The 20435-nt window shown below is 35.4% G+C and overlaps 3 protein-coding genes across 3 annotated transcripts in view; 1 reads left to right on the top strand and 2 right to left on the bottom strand.

The window, feature by feature from the left end:
• Positions 1–6389: 6389 nt before the first annotated feature.
• LOTGIDRAFT_173091 (hypothetical protein) lies at positions 6390–6992 on the bottom strand (the record flags this gene model as incomplete). The annotated part of the gene is made up of 1 exon (XM_009050273.1): positions 6390–6992. The coding sequence occupies one exon, from the start codon at positions 6990–6992 to the stop codon at positions 6390–6392; it is 603 nt and encodes a 200-aa protein (XP_009048521.1).
• A 959-nt stretch (positions 6993–7951) lies between these two features.
• On the top strand, positions 7952–8947 carry LOTGIDRAFT_173092 (hypothetical protein; the record flags this gene model as incomplete). The annotated part of the gene is made up of 1 exon (XM_009050274.1): positions 7952–8947. The coding sequence occupies one exon, from the start codon at positions 7952–7954 to the stop codon at positions 8945–8947; it is 996 nt and encodes a 331-aa protein (XP_009048522.1).
• A 10494-nt stretch (positions 8948–19441) lies between these two features.
• Positions 19442–20435, bottom strand: part of LOTGIDRAFT_140507 (hypothetical protein) — a gene marked incomplete at both ends in the record, with an annotated part of 12175 nt that continues 11181 nt past the window's right edge. The window contains one exon of the mRNA XM_009050275.1: positions 19442–20385. Within this exon, the coding sequence (XP_009048523.1) occupies positions 19442–20385 (944 nt within the window). The remainder of the gene's footprint in view (positions 20386–20435) is intronic.

A 20435-nucleotide genomic window follows, 5' to 3' on the forward strand; every position in this document is an offset into this window, starting at 1 on the left:
ATATATCCTACCTCAAATTAAAGGGACTGTCTTGTTTATGCTTTGAATTATCTGGGTAAGTGAACAAATATCTTTACGAACCCTCCAAATGATAACTTTTATATTTTTTATTATAAAAAGTATTTTAGCCTGTACAGTATTGTAAATATTTATAGAATGTAAATATAGAATGTAAATAATAATGATATGAAGATAGACAAGGATATTTTTGATTACATTTGGAGGAAACTCTCCTGAATTAAGAAACTGGTAATAAACACAATAGAGTGAAAGCATGTATACCTTCAAATACCTGGCATTACCTCTAAAATATAGTTATCTCTTGTATTTATATTTCCAAACTTCCTTGCATTAATATCTCCTATCATGATAGTTTGTGTGAATTAGTATAGAATAGATTTTAAGATTTTAAAGTTAAGATATTATTATATCCACCATTATAGTCCACCATTTTACCATCTGAATTCCAACTATCTTATAATAGGGTTTAGATCTAGATTGAGTAAAGTAGCCCACTAAAAGAAACTGAATTGAAATATTTATATCTGTAATGTTAATTATGATCACAATTCTTAAGTCTAAGACAGGATTAAAGTCTTTTATCTTGGTAGAATATCTTTACCTTTAAATCATAGCAGGAGAGCATGTTTTACTGTTATACACCAGTTTGTATTGTAGGGCAATATCAACTATAATAATACCAGTTTGTATTGTAGGGCAATATCAACTATGATAATATACCAGTTTGTATTGTAGGGCAATATCAACTATGATAATATACCAGTTTGTATTGTAGGGCAATATCAACTATAATACCAGACTATATTGTGATATGTACAGTTTTTATTTTAAATAATTATTTTTTACTAATCATGACATTAATTAATAGAAACACATTTATTAAAAAATGTCCTTGTTTTCATTTCTTTTATAAGATATATTTTGACTTTAAGTCCCAACTCTCAAATTTGTCATTATTGAGTTATTAATTGTGAGCCCCCTTGACAATATTGTGGACCCTAATTATCTTCACCCTTCCCCCAACATATGATAAATAGGTTGGTTGGTTGGTAGATGACAAGTTAACGTTCGCTTCCAGTGGATGCTGATATCGCAAACTAGGTAGTTGTTGGTAGTGGTAGTTGGAATATATGATAAATACAAACGCCACTGCACTATATAGTATTGCCTATCTTGTTGGCAAGGAAACCAGGACTTGATCATCATTGAGCATACTATCTAAGAGAGATTAAAAGATTTACAAAAATTATCTCCCTTGACACACTATAGGGGGATGATTGGTTATAATGATCAGAGTTGTTTCTATTAAAGGGATCTAATACAGAGAGAATGTAACAAGGTTTATAAATATAAACCAACTGTAACAGGTGAATACAATTTAACTAATCTCCTTACATCTAAATTGGGATTGCCTCCCTTATCACTCTAAAGTGAGATAATTTCCGAAAAATGAAGTGAATGTGAAAATACTGATTAAACGAGAATGATACTGGTTCAAGTTTTTGATTCATAAACACAAGGTGTTGACTTAAGAATGGTGAGAAAGTAAAATTTGTGAACAATGGTGTTTAACCATCCACCACAACTTCAAATCTTATAATTATTATGTATCATAATGACAGAATTGTTTGTGGCCCCGTGACAATTCTGTGACTTCTTCTCGCCCCCCAAAAAAAAGTTTTAAAGAAATGCCTGTGTCCACTAGTAAATATAACAGACTAATAATAACGATATACAGGATGATTTTATAAGAGAAATAATAATATAATATATCATTCAGATTAATAGAGAATATAAATTCCGTATATATTTGATCAGACCTGAACTATAATATTATAAAGACTATAGTAACATCTGTTGGTATCAATAATCGATCAGAATTAGTTCAGTATTGATTTACTGACGTATATAAATATTATACTTACATATAGATGACAAATATCTTTAATAATAGTTTATTCTTATTCATCGTATCCTAATCTTTCTTTAACAAAGACATCTCGGGCAGTGGCGTAGGGGAGGGAGGGGTTAGAAGGGGGAAGGCAAGTAGTTGCCACAGAATTGTTTAAGGAGGCACAACACAAGTTATCTGGGAAATTAAAAGTGGAGAAATCAGGGCCAGCCCCAATTCTTGGAGAGGGATGCTTATAAACCGGGCCGCTCTACCCCTCCCCCTCCTCTCCTCTCCTTTGATACTTGTGTACAATGCAACATAGCCCCAGATATCTGACTCACATGCAGACGATTAATTGTGTATCAAAGTTGTCTCCCTTATCAAAGGATTTGATGGATGTTTACATGTTTAAAAGATAAAATAAGGAAGGTTTTTTTAATGACAACAATCATTGGTCACGAAACAAGGAAAAAAAACGAGAGTTTCAAACCTGTTCTACAGGTAATATGAGAACATCGGGTAAATTAATTTGATTTTTTTATGAGTGTTTGAATTTTTTCCTTAATTATTTGATTTGTCGACCAGCTTTATTTTGTTCTATTTAAGGAATTTGATTTCATGAATTGTGCACGAACCTTACGTCGGAAGCTATACATCTGAATAGATAGCTGAATATTGTATTCCTTTTACTTCCTACATCTTATCTACATAATTATAAGATTCACATACAAACACTGATGACCAATATAAATCAATTGTAGACGAACTGGTTGCCAGATTTTTAATCTGAAAGGTGTCCATGCTAAATCCTTTTTAGTTTAGGAATAGTGCAGTGCATACAGTTAGTTCTTCTAATGGCACGAGACAACTTATTGAATTAGAAAAAGAAAAAGTATATCCCCCCCCTCCTTTTTTCAAACGGAGGCCGAGACAGAATTTTATAAATCAATTATCATTTAATTCAACTGGAGACATTAATTATTCATCGATTGAGAATTAACCCCTGTGTATTATTTATACCCCCTTCATTAATAGTTTACTTATATTTGGCTACTTGATGACGTGACCTAATAGGGTTAATTAATTCCATGAATAATAACTCGTGTATATACTTAAAGAATATCACTCGACATTTATCGACACGTGAAGATAATTTTATTGAGGTGCTTGAGATTGTTGGGCCTACTTTAACTTGTGTCTTAACAGTGTCTTAAGCATTAGACAGTGGTGGGGCAAAGTTGACGTCCGAGGGGAGGGGGGAGACGGCGAAATATCTGAGATTGCCTGAATTTTAACATAGTTATGAGAGTCATGCCCGAAAAACTTGTCCCCATTTGGCTCCGTCACTGGCGTTAGAGTTCTTTAATATAACTTTATAACCATACCAATTTTACCCAACAGAAAATGTTGAAAATTGTTAGTATGTTTATTCGTCTTTATAACAAGCTACTCTAAATTTAATAAAAGTCAAGGACGAAATCTGTCGCGATCAACAGACGGGCGATGGTATAAATATAATTCAACTATACTTTCTCACTCGAGGATGAGATAATGGTACAGAAGGAACTGTTCATGTTCTAAAGATCAATGTCTTAAAGAAAAATAATTTAAGTCTAGACCTCTATATATAGGCCCTAATTGGTGTAGGTTTATTCTTCTTTCTACTGTGCTCACTCGCGGTAGAGTTAAGTCACAGACCGAAACTTGTCATGATGTAAAGACGACAGATTGAAACTAACTCGAGGTTGAGTTAATAGGTCGACAAACGAAACTTGTCATGATCTAAAAACGACAGATTGTAGAGATGAAGAAACTAACGTTGTATTGATCACATAACACCTGGAGCTTTCATTCACGTACAACAACATTGTCGAAACATCGTCGTGCATTTTATGACAGTTATATATATTTATTTTTTTTTTATTTTTTGTGAATATCTAGATAGTGATTGATGAGTTTTGATTTTGGGGTTTTCCTGAAAACAAATTGTTTAATTCAAGAATTTATAAAGAATTTAATCTTTTGGATGTTGAATTTGGGAATTCTGTTGAATATCTTGAATTGTGATGTTGATTTGAATGTTCTGTATTTCTTTTGAATAATGGAATAAAAATATTGTATAAGTGTTTAGTTTAGTGAAGACTAACTTTATCATTATTGTTGAAGATGTTAGCAAACATTAGGCATAGATGAAACGAGTGAGAGCCTCCAAGCTTAACTTAAATGATCAGTGAACATCCGCAAAACATTACATGATATGGCAAAACCTTGTTTGAAACCCGTGTTAAGTGCGATATAAAAATGAAGAAGTTTTGGATTTTTCTCTGGACGTTTTGTGGATTTATTCAGTTTGTGATTTTAGAGAGCATCAACGGTAAGGATATTTGTCTTATTTTATTAGGGGTGGGGGTCGGGTAGGTTTCTGAGGGCAAATGGAAGTACCCCAAGGTTCTCAATAGGGGGGTAAGGCGTGTACGTGTGAAGATAAAGGCTTATTAGTAATCCCAAATGTTACCAATGCAAATGGTTACAATTTCCAACAATACAGGATACGATCTAGGGTTGACCGTCCATGAAGGCAACCGACGGAATCCCAGGGTTATGTTTGGTAGTAATATATATATATATATATATTTTTATGAAAGGGTAGGGTGGGGTGGGGTGGTATGAAATCATTGAAGATGCTCTAAATCGAAATGGAAAGGATTCTAATTTTATCATGGCTGGGTCGTGGAATATTATTATCTGAGTAAATTTGTTGGTATATCAAAATTTGCCTATTTTATTAGTAATATGTTACATAATCCTTAAACTTTATACATATATAATCCGATTATTTACAGAAAATCTGAAATAATATTTTAAAAGAATTGATTTTCTGCATGAAAAGATTATATTTTGTTTACTGAAGACAGATGTTACGTGACAAGATTTGCTTTAAAAAATTTGATTTGAATTTGAATAGAATTTTACACTGTTACATATATTATCTTATAATTACATAACTACTCATATAGAAAATCCATTCAACGTATATGGTAAAACACTGTCTTGCTGGAGGGCCGTAGTTCTAGGTGCTATTGTATTATTCCTGGACTGTTTAGGATCCATGACAATAAACAATGACCGGATGATGAATACTATTTACTATAGAATTTGATAATTGGTTCCCAATCACAGCTGTACGGAACCGGAAACCGGAGCACCGGATTAACGGTTACTTTTACATAGTAAATATTCCGTTCTCAGTAAAAAGCGTGCGGATATCGGGGTTTCCGGATTATCGGCAACCAGATAAACGCAGCCCCACTGTACTTGGTTACCCTATTATCCATTACAACTTGTGGGAAGTGGGCATGCATGGGTCCTTCTTCACTTTTTGGGGGTGAGGGCCGACAGTAGGCCGACTCTCGGCTCTCTCGCTGAGACGAATAATACCACAAAATGAGAAAATGATATATTTATAAAAGCAGTATAGTTAAAGGTATTTTCTAATAATATAGAAACAGTCGTTTTTAAATAGACACAAATCTTAAACATATTATTCTCTTATATTCAGTATAACGTAATGATCCTCTTTTCAAATTTAAAATTCATTTAAAATCACTGAAGGGAATAACAGATATTAAAAGGAGCTTTACGCTCTAATTTTCTGCACCTGGTAAAAACCAATGATGACGAGAACGAATGGAGAAAACAAAGAAAACATGATAATAATACATATTGGATGGGTCCTACATAATGAGTTATCTAATAAATGAAGATGGAGACGACTGAAAAAAAACACATATAAGAAGACATCTTTGATATGATTTATAAGGGGTTAAATATTTTAAAAGGCGATCTGCTTTTTGGTTGAATACCCAAATCACACATGTGTTGATAAAAATAAAGCTATATATAGTAGAAGGTTATACAGATGATAAGTTAAATAATTATAGTGATCAGTGAATAGCATGGTTTCATAAATATTTTTCATTCCAATCATCAATTAGATTAATACGAGTTAAATATATAATACCAATTACAATTATCTTCGACATATACCTTGACTGCAATAGCCACCTTTCGTGTATCACGGAAGTTTATTATTGGATTGTGCATAGGAGAATACAGCCAATCAGAGCCCCCGAATACTCTCGCAGTCAAATTGTTTACAATCTTTCTGTCGAGGAATATAATTAACTGTATTCTTTAATAGCTTGACATTGTGAAGATGAAGTTTGTAATAGCTTGACATTGTGAAGATGAAGTTTGTATTAGCTTGACATTGTGAAGATGAAGTTGGTAATAGCTTGACATTGTAAAGATAAAGTTTGTATTAGCTTGACATTGTGAAGAAGAAAATGGTAATAGTTTGACATTGTGAAGATGAAGTTGGTAATAGTTTGACATTGTGAAGATGAAGTTTGTAATAGCTTGACATTGTGAAGATGAAGTTTGTAATAGCTTGACATTGTGAAGATGAAGTCTGTCATAGCTTGACATTGTGAAGATGAAGTTTGTAATAGCTTGACATTGTGAAGATGAAGTTGGTAATAGCTTGACATTGTGAAGATGTAGTTTGTAATAGCTTGACATTGTGAAGATGAAGTTGGTAATAGCTTGACATTGTGAAGATGAAGTCTGTAATAGCTTGACATTGTGAAGATGAAGTTTGTAATAGCTTGACATTGTGAAGATGAAGTTGGTAATAGCTTGACATTGTGAAGATGAAGTCTCTAATAGCTTGAAATTGTGAAGATGTAGTTTGTAATAGCTTGACATTGTGAAGATGAAGTCTGTAATAGCTTGACATTGTGAAGATGAAGTCTGTCATAGCTTGACATTGTGAAGATGAAGTTTGTAATAGCTTGACATTGTGAAGATGAAGTTGGTAATAGCTTGACATTGTGAAGATGTAGTTTGTAATAGCTTGACATTGTGAAGATGAAGTTGGTAATAGCTTGACATTGTGAAGATGAAGTCTGTAATAGCTTGACATTGTGAAGATGAAGTTTGTAATAGCTTGACATTGTGAAGATGAAGTTGGTAATAGCTTGACATTGTGAAGATGTAGTTTGTAATAGCTTGACATTGTGAAGATGAACATTGTAATAGCTTGACATTGCTTTCATTCATCTTCAAGTGAAAACGAAAAGATAACATTAGTGGGTGTCGCTAACAAGGCAAGATATGCTCACTCTTCCAGAATACCCGATATTTAGAAACACCTGTTAGATCACAGGGCGACTGGGTGTGTTAACTTGTGTTGTTTATAAACCATGGTGATTCTGCACTGTCCAGCCCTTTCGCTGTTTATCTGTTTTACCCCTTAGTAATAAAGATATTGGTATTATAACGCAATATATTAAGTTATTTTTATATATTTGATAGGAGATATTGTCATTATCAAACATTTATAAAGACTTTTTTGCAATTTTTAAAGAAAATCAAACTATTAACAGAGTTAACCTATCTTGAAAATATTTGAGAAATTCGACTATTTTTTTTAAACTCTCTAACTTCTTGGCCTCTAATATAAATTAAAGAGAAATTTGATATGAAAGACGAGCTCTATTTGTCCAACGATTGTTTTAAGTTTAATATGATTTCAGTAAGAACACTTAAAGAGGTGAAAAAATATGTGAATTGTCGAGTGTGATTATCATTATTATCTCTACTTCACTAACCAAACTGGTATTTTATCATTCGAAGTTCGCTCTATTATTATCATTACTGAGGGTGGGTCTGGAACAATTTAACCTTGAGATTTTCTTATGGGTACTCAATTGAAACATCTACAGAACTAAACGTTTTCTGGGTGGGTAGTTGAAGGTGGTCATTTTAGACTCTTACATCTTGGTTTTATTCTCTAGGTGTGTAAATTAAACCAATTTGTTGACATTATCAAGAAACACAAATGAAATTGTGGACGCATACGTTGTGAACTACTCGAACATCAACTCTTGTCTCGGGTTGTTAATTTGCTACGTGACACGAGTCGACACGGGTCACTCTAGAACAAACCGGAAGTATTGATCATGTTGTGAAAACATGGCGGCGATTGTAAGATTAAAACGACGAAGAAACGAAGAACCTGTCGAAGCTTTGTTGTTATCTTGTAAAAAGAGAAAGGAAGATGGAATTCAATCACATGAAACTGGATTCCCTTTAGATACGACATCTAATATTCAAGAAACTTTAAAATTTGCCGGTACAATCTCTCCGAAAGAGACTGAAATCTCAAAACACATTCGTGCCGCGATTCGAAAGGAAAAACTTTCGAAAGAATATAAACAACATGGTCAACAAGTTTCTATACCTGAAATGTCGCAGCGAACTCGAGTTGGACGACAGACGACATCGCGAGAAAATCGTTACAAAGTTGTGTGTAGTCATAGAGAACTCGAACTTGACAAATTGGACAGTAACGTTACTGAAAATGGCGGACAAGGGGATGCTGGAGCCAAAAATGAAGACACTGGTGCTTCCTCGAATTCTAAAGTTTTCTTACTCTATGATGTAGAAAAAGAGTCTATGGCTACAACTTCCGATGCCAAATATGAACCGAAAGTTAAAAGTGACTTGAGTGAAATAACATGTAATTCTGTGCCGTTAATCCGCGAGAAAAGGGAGGATGAGGATTTTGTCTATGATCTATATTACACTAATAGTGGGAGTCTTGATTTTCAAGCCTTACAGAGTGCATTAACAATACAAGCTCTGTATGACGATCTAGTCTACGACGATGATCGATTCGCTGATGATGATGAAGTTTATGATGATGATGATGATTCCAATGATGAAGGAAATTGGAGGAATGATTATCCAGATGAAGATCCAGGATTTATTAACAATCAAGATCTTGAATCAAACATGTTAGACTTGAACAATGAGACATTTAATGTAGACTCGTTGTCTTCGTTGATGACATCACGTTGTAACGTGGGTTTCGGTGAAGATGATGATGATGATTTGTCTGGTTATGAAGCATATAAAAGGAGAGTTGAAAGAGAATTATTGAGAGATTATCTACAAGATAATTCTTAGCTACTGATTCAATATAGCCTCTAGACTGAGAAATCTTTCTCTACCCACTCCTCTACAAAACAATGTTTTTAAAATAACATCTTCATTTCAATAATTTGTGTAGATGAGTTAACTCGAGGTTGTAGATGAGTTAACACGAGGTTGTAGACGAGTTGACTCCAGGTTGTATGCGAGTTAACTCGAGGTTGTAGATGAGTTAATTGGGGTTGTAGATGAGTTAACTCGAGGTTGTGGACGAGTTAACTCGAGGTTGTCGACGAGTTAACTCGATGGTTGTCGACAGGATATATCAAATTTTGTTTTTGTCATGCTCAAATTCTTAAAAGCTGGTGATCTGAAAATGTACCAGGGCAACTTGCATATAAAATGACATTTTATGTCTGGCCCTAAACATGCTGTTATCCCAACTGTATATCATTTACATTGTACAAAAAACAGGTAGTATCAGTTTGGGCAAAAGAGCCGCAGACCCCATTCTCTGATCCTTCATTTGGTCTGGTGTTGAAAAGTCCCACCAGACTGGAAAATAGTCCTCAAATGAGTAACCAGATATCCATGAAAGAATACAATTTACAATACTTACCAATTTGTCAGATACATTTTGTTATATGAAATAACAGGGCATCTTCGTCTTATTGAAACATCTGATGTGTCACTTTACCTGGAAGTATTTACTAGGCATCTATGAAGGAGAGAGTGTGGTTAAGATGATGCCTATGTGGTATATTTATTTTACAAGATCTATAACTAAATTTCAAACTGTAGCTGCAATATCCAAAGAAATCAGTTTAATTAAAATTAAACCAAACTTTCGATCCATTCTTTATTAGCTTTTATCTATATAAAAGATTTTTCTTTTTGTCTTATGTATATGTTGATATATTCATTTATGTTTATTGTACAAGTGACTCCATTTATGTAAATACAACATACAAGATCATGTCTTCAAAAATTAAACTCTGGTGTTTATTATTTATAAGGGAGGGTCTCTGCATGTAGAAAAGGGGAGAGGTGGAGGGTCTCTGCTTGTAGAATGGGGGAGGGGGAATAGATCTATGTAGTGAAGTTTGAATTTTGAGAAAGGAAGGCTCTGAGCTCAATAAAAAAAAAAGAATAAATTTAGTTAAATGTAGTTGCCTTCGTTTTTGAAAAAATCCTTTATTATATACTGCATGGTGTTTGAAACTTTTGTGATTTAAGGTCTCAAAAGAGAAGCAAAAATCTGACTCTGAGGGTGCTCTAGTTCCCTCGTAATCCCTTCTACCAACTTTAAGAAATGCTAAGGCATATTTCAATTTTCTGAATCTGGTGATCTAAGGTCTCAAACTCTTGATAAGGTGTTCTTGGAACCCCAATATTTTAACTGGCATAATTAAATCATCCTTTACTTTGGACAACATGTTTTTGCCTTTTCGTGTAATCTCATAACACAACCTAGTATCGAGTGCACTGGTGCAGATTCTCTGAATCTGATGATCTAGGGTCTCAAACGAGAAGCGAACTCTTGTTACGGTGCTCTTAAAACCCCAATATTTATGGAAATATCGTGGCACACTTCAATTACATGTACTCCTTACATTGGAGAACCTATTTGATTTACCTTTGGCCTTTTCCTGTTTTATTACGTCACCGTACGTCTAAGTCCATTTAAATACAAGTATCAAATAACATAACCTAGTATGAGTGCACTGGTGCAGATTTTCTGTGTGAAACTGACTAATGATTATAATCAATGTTAGTTTAATTAATTTAACCCTGGTCAAGTATATTACACTCGGTTCTCATATCAAACGCCTGGACTAATATGCATGCTTACAGTTTCATATCTTCACAATGTCAACGGTCAATACGAACTTCGTCTTCACAATGTCAAGCTATTACAAACTACATCTTCACATTGTCAAGCTATTACAAACTTCATCTTCACAATGTCAAAGTACACGTATTACTTATATCACGACTACAGATTGAGATCTGATTGACTGTTTTCGCTAGAGTACAATCCAATCAAATCACTGCATTTACAAACTTGTATGAAAGGTGGCTATTACAAAACAAAAACTCAGTGACTTATATAGATTTAAAATTGTCCCAGACGTCAAGCAGACTAGTAAGACTGTGTGGTCATTGAAAAATGGCTTAACAAATCCGTGTGAAATTTGTTTTAAGTTGTGTTCGTGAGATGTTAACACACGTCCTAAAGACAATGTAAGAATAGAACGAAAAGTCAACCTGAATCTTAGTCCGAAACATGGTGATAAAGGTTGAAAGTAAGTATTCAACAATAGGCCCCGTTACAGGGTTAAAGCAGTTTTCGGTTAAACAGATATTTCGATTATTTATCGACGATCAGAATTAATGGTGGCTAGAGAAAGAACTTGAGCAACTGATGGAAATAATTTTGTGTCGACGATACTCTCAAGACCAGATTCTCCCATTTATCTAGTCGTAAGGTCGGCCCAATCACCGGTACAGAGTGACGATGTTTCGGATTAGTTGAAAGTTAAATATGTAGATAACGGTGTGAGACAAGGTGACATCCTAACACCCTATCTTAACACGTTTCTTATACATAACTTACTGACATTTCACTCTAACTCACTGTTTATTTTCGACTTGTTCATTAGTTTTTTTCTTATAAAAGTACATTTTAATCTCGAGAATTTATCTTCAAGGCTTGGTCTGCTAGGTAAATCAGCTGTCAGAACTCGAGTTTTACGCCCCTTGTTATTAGACGCCTAAATTGGTGAATGTAGTTTTTAAGAATAATTTATATTCTGAAATCCTTGGTCTCTGTTGTTTAATATCAGTGAACAACGTCTGATATCAGTTACAATTCTATGCACCCGTCGTCTTAATAATTTGAGATTTTGAAGGATACAAAACTTTAAACGTCTTGATAAACTGTAACTACGAAACTTTGAGTTTAGCACGTTACTTCACATTAACAGTCCTATTCGCGGGTTCCACATAAAAGGTTTAATATATGGCTTCAAAAGGTTGGCCTTCGAATTGATAACATACACAAATAATGCATTTAACCTTTCTATTCAATGCAGATACAGTAGCGTATCTAAAAAAAGGGGGGGGTGTATTTTTTATCATTTTACATAAATGAATGTCCTGTGGCCCCTGCTTGAAACCCCCCTCCCCTCGCCTGATTTTTCCCAGAAACGCAGAGTAATATCAATGGCTCTCCTGGAAGTTTATACATCGCTCAACATGAATTATTACTAGTAATTTGACTGTATATACGAAATTAAGACTCGACTTCAAGTAAATAACCTACACAAATAGTCTAACATCCCCCAACATCAATATAACCTCTGTACATCTTTAACAGTTAATGTAATATAACAACAGATCAAGCGAACGTGATCTCTGACCCATTCTCTGGGAATGTTATCTAAGGTAGACTCGAGAGTCCCGAGAATAAAGAGAGCATTATTCCATCTGAAATATTTCAAATTATTATTTTATAAATAAACAGATTTATCTATGTTTATAAGAGTCTGCAATTTTATAGAATCTTCCTGAAAAATTGAAGATTGTTGCTCTGATCAACATGTACAAAAACTCGTAAGTTTGTGGCATATGTCTTGTAAAGTAGATAAATTCTAACTTTGAAGTGATTGGAATCAAATTTTCTTTCACAGTTTATCAAGTTTGAAAGGGATACAGTTGTCTAAATAATAAAAATCCGTACAAGCAAAACATTTCCAGAAACAAAAAAAATCTCGCAAAGTATATAAAAATCGGGAGTAATAATTGTAGTGGACTCCTCAATCGAAAAGTACCATCAGGCGTGTCGAAAAGAGTAATGATGATGGTCTGTGTAAATGTATTTGCTTTATCAGCTGATAGAGCTCACCAGTTACGTCATTTGATTGGCAATATCTGCAAATTCAGTGGTAATTTAATAAGACGACAATCACATTTGTGTTGAATGGTAGAAGAACTGGGCGTCAGACTTCGATTCTGAAAGGTGATTTCGAAATTATAATATATGCTCATATTTGCATGTTTATCAACTCAAAGGTAATCTAAGACTAACTTGACGAATACATGTAGGCCTACTTATATTCGTTAGACTCCATTCAGTATATTATCTTGAAATTATTATCAACGCAAAGTAACTCTAAGACCATCAGTGAGATTTTCAAGCTGAAATGTCTATTTATAAAAATGGGTAATATTCTATTTACGAAAGTGCAAAGACAGTAGCTCTTTCATTTTTTATATCAACCGTACGTCAATAACTCCTTTGAAATACTTGGAATTCCTACTACAGACGATATAGTAGCAAATACATTTTTTTTTATTAAAACTTGGTATCACATTCCTCTAGCCACTTGAACCTACTTCAAATCTTTAGAAATATAAACAGAGCTAATTATAGGTCTTCATCAATTATATTCAATATCATTAGTAATACACTTTAATTAATTATACCAATTCTAGAAATATTTACTGATATACAGGTCGGTGGAGGTTATTATATTTTTATCATAATGGCACAGTCTCAACCGAACCACAATGACGAAAAGTGTTCATTCTGACCACAGGAAATAGGCCGACTGTTTTACTTGGTATCTTTGCCAACCCACAACTAGATATGGTTTAAAATTCCCTGCACTATCGGAGGTGCAGAAAATCACCATAAAACGTGGCCAAGATTTTCTGACCCTACTCCAGCAGACATCTATCAAAATAGCTATTATAGGGCTGCAATAGAGACGGGTATTTCGGACTATCATTGGACATTGACTATCTTATTTTAGTACTTTATTCACATTTCATTTTTGGAGAGATTTTTTGATGCATCTTTGAATCTTGTGCTCCACCTTTTTTGTCGGACACACACTAAAGCATCGTGTTCAAACAACGGACCCATTCGTCGTTTGTCAAAACCTGTATTCATGTTACGATGACGCTAAAGTTAAACACAAATCTATAAATATATAACTTGTTTATTTACCGACGCCTGACTCATTTGCAACAAAATTTGTACTGATATCTCAATTGCACGTACGTGTCGTGAAGCTGGTATGTGATATCTCACACCGCCCTGACAAATTCTTCCACTTCAAGCAATTAAATCGTAATACACTTATAGAACATAAACAATTTGATTGTGAAATTGAATAATTTAGCAACTCCCTCGTCAAACTCTTTAAAAGGTAAAAGATATATCAGATTAACTAAAAACATATTTTTAAAAAAAGTTAAAAATGAGGAAAAAGTTAAAAATGAGGAAAATATAAAATTAAAGTGTCAATAATGAATAGTTAAAATTAAGTTGAAAGAGAAAATCGTTTGAAAATTCGACTTTAATATTTATTATTAAATTGAATAAAGCAAGGATTGGGCCTACTCCCTCTAATTAAATAATATAAATCTAAACTTGACTTAACCACTTAAAAAATACCAACGAGTGGCTGATTTCGCTGGCATACAGTCCAATCAAATCGCTGCATTCCGTGATACAAGAAAGATAGGCGTATTGCAGTAAAGGTATTAGACGCAGTTTGTAAAAGTTTGAAATTTTGAAGGTGAAGTTCGTGATACAAGAAAGGTGGCTTACTCCTGCTACTAAAAAAATGGAAAACTTTGAAACAGGCTAGCCTATAACTAAAATATCACACATTGTTCTGAAATTGTAAATAACAATATAGAAGAAAACAAAACAATGGTAGGCCTATAATTATTATAAAATATAACCAGGCCGATATAATAACAATATATTAATTGATATATACTCATAAATAAACCATCCCGAACACCTGTCATCACTCCACACCTGTACCTCTCAATATTGCTCACATCATTAATACATTTACTATCACAAAAACATGGACATTTATTGATTTCTCAGGCTACCTATAGACCTATATGATTTGGTGTAGGTGATATGAGAGAGGACGGTGCGAGGGTGTAGGCCTATGGAATGTAGAAAGGGGGGAGGGGCGAGGTTTCGACCAGACAGCTTCCATCTAATTGCATTTACCAATGTCTTTGACACCCATTTTCAAATATAAAAACGTAAAGGCCTGTTAACTTCAAAACTGAAATTTATGTAAGTAAACAATGAATTGGCGAGACGTAGGCTAATCTATCATTTCTAGACGACCACTAGAGACGATTTCAAACTATTCTTATTTCTCTTTTTAGATGCTCACTCATCTTCCGAAACCAAGGAACTATTCTCATCATCAGAATCAGACATCAATGCCATCTTCACAGCCACAAAGTCACTGGCGGAGTATGAAAAAAGCCGCAATAGTTTAAGAAATTCAAATTTCGGATTTTCAAATTCATTGTCGTCTTCTGATTGGGTAGAAAGTGTAAGCGTCATCAATAACAGCCTCGTTTTGACCAAACATAATGTGACGTCAGTGACGCCATTAAAACGCCAGACTACGTCAACGTTGAACTTTGAACCCGAACTAAGTGTAACTGAGATAGAAGCCAGTGAGACTACCAATCTCACAGCGCCACCAAGTTCGGTTTTCAGGATAACTTTTGATCCACTGGGTCAGGATATTACAACAATTTCCTTCAAAAGACGGCTTCAAACAGGTAAGTTTAGACAAAACCATTTCTTATTTGTATGACGAGGTCCCGGTTCAGTGGCGGAGCCAGGTTTACGTCCGAGAGGGGCAAGATATCTGGCTCCGTCACTGTCCCGGTTTTAAGGATCTCCAGCTCCAAAACGGTTCAGGCAAAACCGTATCTTATTTCTACCACCCGTAACATGTATTTCTTGAATCAGAACCAGTGCCGACAGTATACAAGCTATGTATACGAGCTCCTCAAAAAGTTACCTCTTTCTAATGGCATTGTCAGTATCCATTATCTCCATATGGTAGAAATATTAAAAGAGACTTGAATCAGGTATAAGAATTTGACCATTATACGCCAGTTTATTTTATACCTCTTATACCTCGACTACAATAGCCACTTTCTTATAATAAATAATGCAGCGATCTGATTGGGTGGTTAGAAAGGTGGATTTTTCAGTCAAGGTATAAGACACAATTTGTAATAGCTTGACTTTGTGAAGATCCACAGATCCTCGATTATAGTATCTGCTGATAAAAAATAGTTAATTAAATCGACAGATAGGGCGTTTTCTTGCAGAAAATCACAGTATCAAAGAGTTCAAATTAGATCAAGGCAGGTTACTCTAGCACGCGATACTTGTGGTAAAAAACGAAAAGCTCGGGCTTCATCAGTTGAATTATTTAGAAAGTTAATTGGAGTGGCGTGAGGAATATACATTAATTAGAGATATAATTTTTATTTTCATCCAAACTTCGGTGACTTCCAAAAGTCATAAAAACGCTGTTGATCTTAGCAACGCCTGATATTTACTTTGATGTTTAAATATGTATAGGTCTGATGTTATTTGACGTCTTATTACGACGTAATATGCGCGTGCCCTGGTCACAGTGACCTATATATCAACATGCACTATATTCTCATGGGATATGATGAGTTCGTGACTTAAAGTTTAGCTTGATTAATAAACGATAAGATTCAAAATTTTTTCATCTATCGTAAAGTATTGATATTTTCGGTCCATTGGTACCAAAATTTTACCACAGTATCACCAAATCCAAAATTTGTTTCATTTTACGGTACTTATTTTTTAGAGCTGGCCGCAGTAATAACTGATGTTCTTCAAACTAACAGACGAACAAGAAGAGAGATAAACAATTCCATTACGATCGAGGTAAGAACTCCATCCACAGTTACTTCCCTTTCATGAATAACAGTACAGGGTGTGCGAGGGTATAGTGGTATATCAGTCTGGGGTGAGGGCTCCCCCCTCCCTCACCCCCGCCTTTCCAAACCCTCTTTCAATTTTCTTATCATATTACACATGGAAAACCCCTTGTCTAACCAACCTTGTATATAGATGTTCCAGATATACCACATGTCCTACAAAAACATTTACCACGGCTACGATATATATAATAATGATTTGATTTTTTTTATGGATTTTTAGTTTTCGCACTTGTAGCTAAACAAATCTGTTCCTGTCCGTTCCTCGGACGCGATATACGCTTACGGATGGGATATCGATACGTACCTTGGTCCTAATAAAGAGAAGCAAACGAGAGAGTTAACATGACCCATTTCCAATATCACCCATGAAAGATGCAAGCCACGATTAAAATACTTAGATCTATTCTCTTTTTAGGTGGAAGAAATAAAATCGGATGGACCTAATAAAGGGGAGGCAACCTTCATAGTCAAACAAAATGGCGAACCGGTGTCAGCAGAATTGGCGGGAGAAATTCTGGGACGGCTTACTCCCGAAGAACTGGATCAGTATTTAGATGTCAAGGTATGTTTTGTTCCAACCAAGTTTTCGGTTCACCTTAGATGCTCAAAGTGAAATGAATGGAGTTTTTCGTCCTACTTTTCTGCCACTGAATAGGCTGCTGAAGACGTCTTACTGCTTAGCCCGTTCGCTCTAGAGTATCATGTATCAATAGATGTAGTAAGAGTATGGCAGTTTCTATTTCACTGAATGTAGTTCCACGACCTTTAACACGGTACCTTTCCGCCTTTACAAAACAGGTCTTTTTGTACGTTTACGGAAGTATCCAATAGTGAGGCCTAAGGCTGTATGCCAGTCACCTCTTTGACATCCCACAACTTTCTATTGAACTCTCAGTGAAATATGCAAAATGTTAACGAGCTGCTACCACGTAGCCTATTCGGGCCCGTAACCAGACTTTATTGTTTGGAGGGACAAGTAATATACCCGGACGGACAATGGTGTATGGTGTTTTTAGTTGTCATAATGGAATTGATCGATTGATGTTTTGTCGTTTCGTGGTTCGGATCGTTAGTACTTGTATTTTGTATATATGATTGAACTTCATTTGTAAAAGGATGTTTTGTTAGCTGTCAGACTATTTCATACGTCTTTTTTATTTTTTCAGGTCTTGGAACCCCTGACTCTAGCCGCAACTTCTTCTTCATATGAATCCACTTTCAACGTAACCTCTACAGTATTCAAGAATTCCATCACCGACAGCAGTATTTCTAACAGAGAAACTTCACAATTCTTTGGGGCAGTATCTTCCGAAACGCTTTCAGAGAAAACATCCACGTTTTACGAAACCCCAAAGAGAAGCTCAGAAACTGTATCACAATCTTTTTTGCAACCTGTTGCTGATACAGAGGTCATCACGGGCGCGTCAGTATTCATAAGTAGGTCAACGAGCATCACCGAAACAGTACCAATGTCACAAATCATGCCTTCATCTTCAACCAAAACATCACTGGAAAACGCCTATATCGTAACATCACTCGAGCCTAGCATTGTTTCCATGTACATAAGTGAAAGCTATAAAACTGCCCACATCGTACCATTGCTCGATCCTAGCATATCATCACTGTACATAAGTGAAAGTTCTAAAAGCTCTGATACTCCCCATTCTACAATAGAGACATTTTATTCCAATAGTGTCCAAATCACTCAATCTCTAACAGAGCTTTCCACGGACCAATCTGTGATATCAATAAAACCCAGTCCTGTGTTACAAACTTCTGAAATTAAGGACCAAAGCAGATCTGTGATAGCCAGTATCACGCCTTCTTCAGTAGAGACGCCAACTTCCGATGTTCCAAACGATCTGGTGATAGACTCATCTTCAATGTCGTCTTCGCAATCTTCAGTTGATACAAGCGTACTTAAAGACAATCGAGATAGTGAAACTATATCAGACTCTATGCATAGTGTTTTATCTAATATTGTTAGCAATTCTGTGATAAACGGACAAAATGCTAGTGCAACAAACTCTAAAACCATTGAGGTTCAGGACCAAAGCTTGGAGAGAAGTCAACAATCCTCAATTGACAATGCTACATCTTCAGTAGTGATTCAACCAAGCTCAGTATTAGACTACAGCATACAAAATAACGACATTTCGTCTTTTTATTCGCAAAATGTGATGCCTGTTTTCAGTGCGGACATGGTAGAAATCTCCGAAGAAAGCTCGTTACCGAGCTCCGACATATTACCTTCAGAAACACTGCGCGATCAAAGTCAACAGATTGTGGATATATCTTCCTTTTATACTCAAAATGTGATGCCGGTTTTCAGTGCGGACGTGGTGGAAATCTCAACGCAAAGCTCATCATTAAGTTCCACCATTTCGCCAACACAAACACTTGCAAATAGTGATCAGCATGGAGAAACTTCAACCACTGGGACAGAATATGTGATGCCGGTGTTTAGCGCAGATGTAATCGATATTTCAGAGGAAAGTTCAACCTTGAGCTCTACGATTTCAACAACACAATCATCACTTGAGATGACAGCCAATGTGGAATCGTCTACATCAGAATATACATCAGGGATACAACCAACTAATGTAGAGGTACAGCCATCTAGTGAAGAGGTACAACCATCTAGTGAAGTTGTACAACCATCTAGTGAAGAGGTACAACCATCTAGTGAAGAGGTACAATCATCTAGTGTAGGGTACAATCATCCAGTGAAGAGGTACAACCATCCAGTGAAGAGATACAACCATCTAGTGAAGTGGTACAACCATCTAGTGAAGAGGTACAATCATCTAGTGAAGAGGTACAACCATCTAGTGAAGAGATACAACCATCTAGTGAAGAGGTACAACCATCTAGTGAAGAGATACAACCATCTAGTGTAGGGATACAACCATCTAGTGAAGTGGTACAACCATCTAGTGAAGTTGTACAACCATCTAGTGTAGAGGTACAACCATCTAGTGTAGAGGTACAATCATCTAGTGAAGAGGTACAACCATCTAGTGAAGAGCTACAACCATCCAGTGAAGAGTTACAGTCATCTAGTGAAGGGGTACAACCATCTAGTGAAGTGGTACAACCATCTAGTGAAGTGGTACAACCATCTAGTGAAGAGGTACAACCATCTAGTGTAGAGGTACAATCATCAAGTGAAGTGGTACAACCATCTAGTGAAGTGGTACAACCATCTAGTGAAGAGGTACTACCATCTAGTGAAGTGATACAACCATCCAGTGAAGAGGTACAGTCATCTAGTGAAGAGGTACAGTCATCTAGTGAAGTGGTACAACCATCTAGTGAAGTTGTACAACCATCTAGTGAAGTGGTACAACCATCTAGTGAAGTGGTACAACCATCCAGTGAAGAGGTACAACCATCTAGTGAAGAGATACAACCATCTAGTGAAGAGGTACAATCATCCAGTGAAGAGGTACAGTCATCTAGTGAAGTGGTACAACCATCTAGTGAAGTGGTACAACCATCTAGTGAAGTGGTACAACCATCCAGTGAAGAGGTACAACCATCCACTGAAGAGATACAACCATCTAGTGAAGAGGTACAATCATCCAGTGAAGAGGTACAGTCATCTAGTGAAGTTGTACAACCATCTAGTGAAGAGGTACAACCATCTAGTGAAGAGGTACAGTCATCTAGTGAAGAGGTACAGTCATCTAGTGAA

The sequence above is a fragment of the Lottia gigantea genome (assembly GCF_000327385.1).
Source record: "Lottia gigantea unplaced genomic scaffold LOTGIsca_148, whole genome shotgun sequence".
NCBI classification, from domain to species: domain Eukaryota; kingdom Metazoa; phylum Mollusca; class Gastropoda; family Lottiidae; genus Lottia; species Lottia gigantea.